General features: G+C 42.9%; 1 protein-coding gene across 1 annotated transcript in view; it reads right to left on the bottom strand.

Annotated features, from left to right (window-relative positions):
* SUSD1 (sushi domain containing 1) overlaps nucleotides 1–9,811 on the bottom strand; it is a 150,065-nt gene that overhangs the window by 103,200 nt on the left and 37,054 nt on the right. The window contains exon 7 of the mRNA XM_027769349.1: nucleotides 8,341–8,520. Coding sequence (XP_027625150.1) covers nucleotides 8,341–8,520 — 180 coding nt within the window. The remainder of the gene's footprint in view (nucleotides 1–8,340; nucleotides 8,521–9,811) is intronic.

Below are 9,811 nucleotides of genomic sequence, written 5' to 3' on the forward strand. Positions count from 1 at the left end.
TGCGGCCCGCCAAACAAAAAAAAAAAAAAAAAAAAAAAAAAAAAAAGAAAAAAGCTATGGTCATGGAGCCCGGATCATGGCATGTGCATGTCCAGCACACACAAGGAGACCTCAGGAGAAGAACCCAAGACCTTTTTACATGGTCTTACCATCACTAAGTGCTGCATCATTGTTGCATTACCATTGTGCTAGCCCTGCTAGCTATAAATCGCTAGTTTTATATTATATATATTGTACCATGATTAAAAAAAATTTTAGCCAGGAGACAAGTATTTCAAGAAGCAAAAAAAGGACATGAAAGGGCAGGCAGGTGGTGTGGTGGTTAGGGGCGCTGGACTCCCACATGGCCGACCACCTTATGAGTCCCAGACTTGGCGGCTTGCTTTCTCACTTTCCCTCTCTCTGTGTCCCTCTCTGGTCAAGTTTTTTAAAAATAAATATATACATAAATAAAGTTAAATAAAAATAATTCTTAAAAAAAAAAAATGTACAGGCAGCCCTTGCGCGGTCTGTGCAGCGGACACCAGGACTCCAAGATGGCGTCCATCCTACCAGTGAAGGAAAAGAAACTCATGGATGTCAACCTTGGGGAGCTGTCAAGCTGGATACTGCTGCGGGACTTTACCCCGAAAGGCATTGCTGGAGCATTTCAGAGAGGTTACTACTGTTATTACAACACGTACGTGAACGCGAATTTCTGGGGTGTTGCTGGGCTTTCTATGGTGCTGGCCGCTTATGTGCTCTTCAGCTACTGCCTTTCTTATAAGGAACTCAACCACGAGGGCGATGCAAATACCACTGCAGAGGGCCAGCATGGAGGGCATACACCGAACCAGACCTTTATCTCCTTGGCTTAGCACCCTCCAAAGGCTCTTGTTGAGTCCCTTCATATCCCAGTCAAGAATTCACATCCAATGGGAACCAGCAGTTAGCGTAATGGCTATGTCGCTGGACTCCCACGTAGTCGACTGCGGTTCGCGTCCCAGACCCAGTGGCTTAAAACTCAGGCCGGGCGCATGTGCGTGCGTGCCCAAGATCCCGAGAGGAGAACGGAGAAGGGATTGCGGCATGACCATCCCCCCCTGGGAGGTGATTTCTTGCTTTCTGTCTCTATGTCTCTCTCTGTCTGTCTGGCGAGTGCACACGCCCTATAGCAAAAACCTCTCTAAAAAAAAAAAAAGAATTCACATCCAATAAAAGATGACTGGTATGTGTGTAAAAAAAAAAAAAGTACATGAAAAGGCCCTAGGATTGGTAAGAGCTTAATGTGTTGTTTTTGGGGAGAGTGACAAGAGATATAATCTGTAGAGAAGCCAAAGGGCCAAACCCCTGCTGGCTTCGGAGGTCAAGATTAGGAATTGTTCTTTTATTTCCAATGCACTGGCTATTTTTTTTCTTTCTTTTTAATGTTTACTATAAGGTATGTGCACTCTCTGTCTCTGTCTCTCTCTCTCTCTGGCAAGCGCACACACCCTATAGCACAAACCTTCCCCCTGCCAAAAAAAATACAATGCTGGCTGGCACATGGCCCAGATTCTGGAGCCCCAAAGAAGGCTGAAGGGTAAACAAGAAGGGGTGTGTGTGCTTGGAGAACAGCGGACGCAGCCTGAGAAGCTGGGCCTTGGAGTGACACAGGGGAAGGGAGGAGGAGCAAGAGGAGGAGGGGGAAGGTGTCGGCACAGGGAGGTTATTAGAGGATGAAAAAAAGCAGCGAAGATCTTCTAAATAACAGTTCTATGGGGAATGTAGCAGCACTCTCCTTGAAATTACCTTTCGTCATTCTCAGTCCAATAATCCAGATGACTGCTCATTTTCAAGGTAATATAAATTGTTTTATATGGGGTTTTCCATATAAATCCTAAGAGGGTTCCTTGACGTGCATTATGGCACATTTTAATTTAACTTCGGCATTTTTATTGATCTTCTGTAAGTTAAGCTTAGAACTAAAATGTACCTTTAGAATTTCTTAACTCCTGGGAACCAGCAGTTAGCGTAATGGCTATGTCGCTGGACTCCCACGTAGTCGACCGCGGTTTGCGTCCCGGACCCCGTGGCTTAAAACTCACGCTGGGCGCGTGTGCGTGCGTGCCCAAGATCCCAAGAGGAGAATGAGGAGAAGGGATTATGGTGTGACCATCCCCCCCAGGGATTTTTCGCTTTTTGTCTCTATGTCTCTGTCTGTCTGGTGAGCGCACGCGACCTATAGCGAGGAAAAAAAAAAAAACCTCTCCAGAATTTCTTAACCCCTGAGAATGATAATTAACTATTAAGATGTGTTTTCAGCCTGAGCAGCAAAGCAGAATATCAGAAAGATTAACTCAGCCATGTACATCACTGAGGGTTCTTACCTATGCAATAAAGTCAATCAGAGGGTTTTTTTTCCTTTATTCCCAGCTTTGTTATTATTTATAATATGTAAAAAATTTCAGGCCAGCTCTATGGTCTGGTGGTTGAGGCAACCTGATCACCCGTGGCCAACAGTGAGGTTTGAGCTCCAGACCCAGTGGCTTCAGAAACCCTCCAGGTGTGTGCGTGCATGTATGTGTGTGTGCCCAAAATCCCCAAAGGAGGGAGGAGATGGTGAAGAAGGGATTATGATGTGACCATTCCCTATGGAAAATTCTTTCTCCTCTTCCCCTCTCTCTGTCTCTGTCTCTCTCTGGAAAGTACATATACCCTCTAGAAAAAAAAAAAAAAAAAAAGAGAGAGAGAGAAAGAGACATTAAAAAAAAAAAAAACCTCCTGTAATACAGAAAGTATAGAGCCTACAGGTAGCATAGTGGTTGGGGTGCTGGACTCCCACATGGTCAACTACAGTTCAAGTCCCAGATCTGGCAGCTCACTCTCTCACTTTTCCTCTCTCTCTCTGTCTCTTTGTGAGCACATGTGACCTGTAACAAAATTTTAAAATAATAATAAAGTAAGTAAATAATTCTTAATAAATTATACAGAATGTATATAAATGACAAGCTAGCCCTTTAGTGCAGTGGTATGCATGCACAAGGAGCTGGATCCCACGTGGCCAACCACAGTTCAAGTCCTGACTCTGGCAGTTTGAAAACCACACTGGGAATATGTGCATGTGTACTCAAAGTCCTAAGGAGATGGAGAAATGAAGGGAAAAGGATTGTAGCGTGACCAGGTCCCACTGGAGGGGTACTTTGTCTTTCTCTCCCCTTCTCTCTCTCTGGCACATAAATGCACCCTCTGGCAATGAAAAGAATTAAAAAACATATTTTAAAGAACGTATAAAAAATATAAAAATCATCCAGAATCTCCATTAACATTGGAAATTATCACCATTAACATTTTTATATCCTTCTCAACTTTTCCTAAACATACCTACATAGAAACCTATTTAAAAATTAAGATCATGTAATTCATAGAATTTGTAACTCAGAAATATACTGTTAATATTACCTATGTCAGGGACCAGCAGTTGGCATAATTGCTATGTTGCTGGACTCCCATGTAGTCAACTGTGGTTTGAGTAAAAAAAAAGTGTGTGTGTGTGTATATATATATATATATATATATATATATATATGTATGTATTATCTATGTCAGTAAATATTATCTCCTAACATAATTTTTTGGCCATATTATATGCTATTTTATAGATATACCATAATTTATTTAACCAATCTGCTCCTGATAGAAATTTGGAGTTGCTTCCAATATCTTACTATTAGAAACAGTTACAAACAAATATAACTGCAGTAAATTAGAAACGCGAGTATATTATACTTCTCTGTACAAATAAATTTTAAAATAGAGATGAATGGAGCCGGAAAGTGGCATGGTGGTTGAAGGTGCTGGGCTCCCACATAACCGACTGCAGTTTGAGTTCTAGACCTGACGGCTTGCTTTCTCATTTTCTCTCTCTCTCTCTTTCTCACTCACTCTATTCCTCTCTGTCAAATTAAAATAAGTAAACAAATAAATAAAGTTAAATAAAATAATTCTTTGAAAAAAATAGAGATGAAATTGATCATGTTTAGGCATATATAAGTCACTAAAACTGATCCCAAAAGGAATAGAAAAATAACATACCAGTAAGTACAAGAAAAATATTATTTATTTATTCAGTTTTTTGTTTTGTTTTGTTTCCTATAGGATGCATAAGCTTGCCAGGGAGAAACAGCGAGAACTCACTACCCTCCCCACGGGATATGACCATGACACAATCTCTTCTACTCCATTCTCCTCTCAGGATTTTGGTCATGCACACAAGCACCCAGTGATTCGACACCAGGTCCGGGATTTTAACCACAGCTGCCCAGTGGGGTCCAGTGCCTTAACTTCCATGCTACCTGCTAGTCCAGTACAGGAACTTTTTAATTTGTGTTTGTTTGTTTGCTAAAGAATGTGTGTGTTCTCCAGAGAGGGACAGAGGCAGAGAGAAGGAAAGTGAGAAATCACTCTCAGCAGGGATGACCACGCTGTAATCCCTTCTCCATTATTCTCTCAGAACTCTGGGCATGGACGCACAAGTACCAGGTGTGTTTTATAAAGCCCAGGCCTGGAACTCAAACCATAGAGTCAGTCAGGCAAGATCCAGCCGGCTTAACCACCATGCTACTGGCTGGCCCCAGGAAGATTGGTTTAAATAGTCCAAGGGCTACCTCTTCAAAAGTTGCCACATCCATATGGTTTTCCAGGTGAAATCCCATATCTTTAAAACTTCAACTTACAGGGGCCAGTACTGGATTCTTACATGGCTGACTGTAGTTTGAGTCTCATATGGTGGCTTGAAACTCACAGGGCACATGTGTGTGGGTGCCCAAAATTCTAGGAGGAAGAGTGGAGGAGAATAGAAGAAAAGGCATTGTGGTATGGCCATACCCCCAGGTAGGTGATTTCTCACTTTCCCTCTTACTCTCACTGTCTCTCTGTCTCTAAGCAAGCACATGTGCCCTATGGTAAAAAGAAAAAGAAAATTAAAAATGAAGAGAATAACCTTAAAAAAAAAAAAAAAAAAAAAATTTAACTTACAGTATTTCAGAGAAATAAGGAAATACTTTCACATTTTTAAAAATCAGAATAACATTAATATAAAACCCCATAAAATGGCATGTGAGGGCCAGCAAGTGGCAAAGTGGTTAAGGGTGCTGGACTCTCACATGTCCAACCGCGGTTTGAGTACCAGCCCTGGAGGCTTGCTTTCTCTCTTTTCCCTTTCTATCTTTCCCTCTCTCCCTCTCTGGTCAAATTAAAATAAATAAATAAAGTTAAATTTAAAAATAAAAAGACCATTCTCACTTATAAATACTACTACAAGAATTCTAAGTAAAATTTAGCAAATATGGGGCCAGCAGGTGGTGTGGTGAAAGGCACTAGACTCCCACATAGCTGACTGCAGTTTGAGTCCCAGACCTGGGGGCTTGCTTCCTTACTTTCTCTCTCTCTCTCACTCTCTTGCTCTGTCCTTCTGGTCAAATTAAAAATAAATCAAGTGAAATAAAATAATTCTTAAAAGAATAAATAGTAAGTACAATTCAGATTTTCAAGTCCCGGACCTGGTGGCTTGTTACCTTTCTCTCTCTTTCTCTCTGGTTAAAACTGAAAAATGATGATAATAAACAGTTCTTTTTTTTGAGAGAGAGATTTTTGCTGTAGGATGCATGTGCTCACCAGCAAGACAGAGACAGAAAGCGAGAAATCACGTCCCGGGGGTATGACCACGCTGCAATCCCCTCTCCTACATTCTCCTCTCAGGATCTTGGGCACGCATACACATGCACCTGGCATGAGTTTTAAGCCATCTGGGACTCAAACTATGGTCGACTCCAGCAACGTAACCATTATGCCATCTGCTGGTCCCATAAATAATTCTAATGCGGGTCCCAAAAAAAATTCTAAAAAAAAAAAAAAAAAAAAGAATAAAACACTGGGGCCAGCAGATGGCAGAGTGGTTAAGGTGCTGGACTCCCACATGGCCAACTGCAGTTCCATTCCTGGACCTGATGGCTTGAAATTCACGGCGAGTGAATGTGTGTGCATTCCCAAGATTCTGAGAGGAGACTAGAGAAGGGACTGCAGTGTGGCCATCCCCCTTGGGGGTGATTTTTCACCTTCTCTCTCTGTCTTTCTCTGCCTCTATCTGGCAAGCACACACACCCTATGGCAAAAAAATCTAAAAAAAACCCAACATTAAAAACCCAGAGTAAGTCATTCCAGCAGTTAGCAATAATCAGTATCATAAATAATAATATAACCCATATTACACTTATGAGAAAGAAATACATAATCACTTTCACATGTACCTAAAAGACAAGCAATAAAATAACTAATTTCTGATTAAAAAAAAAACTCTTAGTAAAATGGGAATACATGGATACTTCCTTGAGATTGTAATTATGTACACACATACACACACACACACACACACACATACATACATATATTGCCAAAAATCAGTAAAATAATAATAGTTGTATATATATATTAAAAGCCAAAAATAAAAACCCAGAGGGCCAAACAGCAGTGAAGTGGTAACACAAGACCCTACAAGTCTAAACCACACAGGGGGGTTCCGGGTTGGCATCCAGAGACCTCCCTGAGCGTGGTAAGTGCATGAGTCCCCATGATCCAGGGCGGTCTGAGTATAGAAATGGACCACAATGTAAAGACCCTATTGGGAGAGACTGTCCCTCTATCTCTCTCTCACTGATGAAAGAAATAAACTTTATTTTTTTTAAAGGATTATCTTACTCAACTTTATTTATTTACTTATTTATTTTAATTTGACCAGAGAAGGACAGAGTGAGAACAAGAGAGAGAGAAAGTGAGCAAGCAAGTCACCAGGTCTGAGACTCGAACCACGGTCAGCCAATGTGGGAGTCCAGCACCCTTAACCACCACCCCACCTGCCGATCCAAACTTTATTTTTCACCCCCTGCCCAAAAAATAAAAATAAAAATAGAAGCACAATAAGAGTTGTGAAAACAAAACTATAATTCCTGGTTTCAAATTCCAGCTCTACCACTTGACACATGAGAGTGAATTCTTTACCTGAGTTTCCTCCTGTGTGAAATGTGTACCGGTACCTACTCACAGGGATGCCATCAAGGGCGACTGCGTCGGTAACGTTAAGTACTGAGAACAGCACTTGGCACACAGAGTGGACGAGCACACGTAGGCAGGTCCACATAAGATCAAAGAGCCAAGATCAAGAATGAAAACTGGGGAACCAGCAGTTAGTGTAAAGGCTATGTCGCTGGACTCCCACGTAGTCGACCGCGGTTCGCGTCCCGGACCCGGTGGCTTAAAACTCACGCCGGGCGCGTGTGCGTGCGTGCCCAGGATCCCGAGAGGAGAATGGAGGAGAAGGGATTGCGGCGTGACCATCCCCCCCTGGGGGGTGATTTCTCGCTTTCTGACTCTAATGTCTCTCTCTGTCTGTCTGGCGAGCGCACGCGCCCTATAGTGAAAATCTCTCCAAAAAAAAAAAAAAAAAAGAATGAAAACTTAAATCCTCTCCATCAAAGTCAGGAACAAGAAAGGAAGATTGAGACCAGCTGCGGTGGCACAGACCTCAGGGCATCGTGATACCGCAGCCGTGGAAAGGCCTGGGGTTCCGACCCTGGGTGACCTGAGCACACCAGATGTCCCTGCAGGCATGCTGGTGATCCTGGTTGGCTGGAAGTTGGGGAGAGGTCCTGTCTGTCAGTCTGTCTCTCTCCTCCTCCTCCTCCTTAATAAATAAATAAACTTGGAAGAAGGGAAGGAAGGGAGGGGAGGAGGAAAGAAGGCGGAATAGAAGGAGAAATGAAGAGAGGGAGAGAAGAAGAGAGAGAGAGAGGAAAAATGGAAGAAAAGAAAGAAGGCAGGCAGGCAGGCAGACATGGCCAACCATGCAGTTCAAATCCCAGACCCAGCAGCTTGAAAAACGCACTGGGCATGTGGGTATATATGCCCCAAATCCCAAAAGGATGGAGAGATGAAAGAGGGATTGTAGTGTGATCAGACCCCATCGATGGGGTGCTCTCTTTCTCTCCCTCTGTCTCTGCTGAGCACAAGCACCTTCTGGCGATGAGAAAGAAAGAAAAAGGATTCAAATCAACACTACTATTTAAGCATTTGTTCTGAAAACACTAGCCAAGTGATCAATCAATAGAAATAGAAGTTTTATAAGTATAGAAAAATAAGAGATGGTATTATTATCTGCAAATCATAAGATACCATTTCTGAAAATACCAAGAGAATCAACTGGGAACCATTTATAAACGAATAGAAATGTATTGGATTTATTTAGTTCATTGATTATCCCAAAGTGAAATGTAGAGAAAAATATGAAAACAATTTCAAGAAGATGACTTTAACCTTTTGAAAACTCACCTTGGCAGTGTAAGTTGGGGGACTCCCATGTGCCCAGGGCTGTGCAACTTGAAACTGCATCTTCTGGGACACTGAAAAACCCTTCTCGGCAAGCGTAATGAATCTGGCTGCCCACCCTCGAGGTATAATTCCCTACAATGTAGCCATCCGGGACCTCAGGAGGGGTACCACAGTCTATTTCTGAAAATAAATTAATGCTGAAGTCATTACTTTGCACATATAAATGTTCAGAATTTATCTTCTCTCCTCAACCTCTATCCCATTCCTCATAGACACCCCCGAGCCATATTCTCAGTATGCTGGCTCATTTCCACAGGACTTCTGGGCACCTGTCCAATGACTCTTGGTTCACTCTCTGGCCTTCCAGAGACAGTTACTTCTATTAGCACACAAAGCTGGAAGAATTTAGCAATCTGTCTGCACTGATTTGTACTAAAGAAAGGGAAGCCTAGTCCAGTGGAGTAAAATATTTGAATGGCAAAATAGCATTTTCAGGGGCCAACAGGTGGCATGGAGGATAAAGTGGCTAGATCCTACATAGTCGATTCCATGGTATGAATCCCAGATGCAGCAGTTTGAAAAATCACGCCAAGCATATGTGCTTGCATGCCCAAAATCTGGAGAAGAGAATAGAAGGAAAGGGATTGTGGTGTGGCCATCCTTGCTGGGGGATGATTTCTCACTTTCCCTCTCTATGTTTCTCTCTAGAGAGTACACATGCCCTATGGCAAAATTCCTCCAGAGAGTGAACATTCCCCTTGGGAAAAAAAAAAAAAAAAAAAAATACTAAAAAAAAAATTATTTTCAGGGTCATTTTTGAGAGCCTGTTTCCAGTCTAGCAAAGTGGTTAATATCAGACTATCTGTTGACTGCTATGGCTCAGCTGCAGAGGCACAAGCGGTAGGGGCCATGCTGGGTGATGCTGGAGGCCATTCTAGAAAGCTCCAGGTTCGTGTCCAGGGTATACGGGAACATGTGGGGTGTGCCCGCAGGCGCAACCATGACACTGGCTGGCTACAGGACTTAGAGGGGGGACTGCTGCCTGAAGACCCAGTCAAGAATGTGGGTTCTCAGAAAATAAATAAAAGTAAACTTAAAAAGGAAAAGAATACCTATTAATTGGTAAAAATTCCTGAAGTTTACTGATTTCAGATTCGGGGGGGGGAGGGCAGGTGGGTTGCTGTAGGTCACGTGCACTCATAAAAGCGACACAAAGAGGGACCAGCAGTTAGCGTAATGGCTATGTCTCTGGACTCCCACGTAGTCGACCGTGGTTCGAGTCCCGGACCTGGTGGCTTAAACTCACGCTGGGCGCGTGTGCGTACGTGCCCAAGATCCCGAGAGGAGAATGTAGGAGAAGGGATTGCGGCGTGGCCATCCCCTCTGGGGGGTGATTTCTCGCTTTCTATCTCTCTGTCTCTCTCTGTCTGTCTGGCGAGCGCACGCGCCCTATAGCAAAAACCTCTCAAAA

Source organism: Tupaia chinensis, unplaced genomic scaffold, assembly GCF_000334495.1.
Source record: "Tupaia chinensis unplaced genomic scaffold, TupChi_1.0 Scaffold000081_1, whole genome shotgun sequence".
NCBI classification, from domain to species: Eukaryota; Metazoa; Chordata; class Mammalia; order Scandentia; family Tupaiidae; genus Tupaia; species Tupaia belangeri.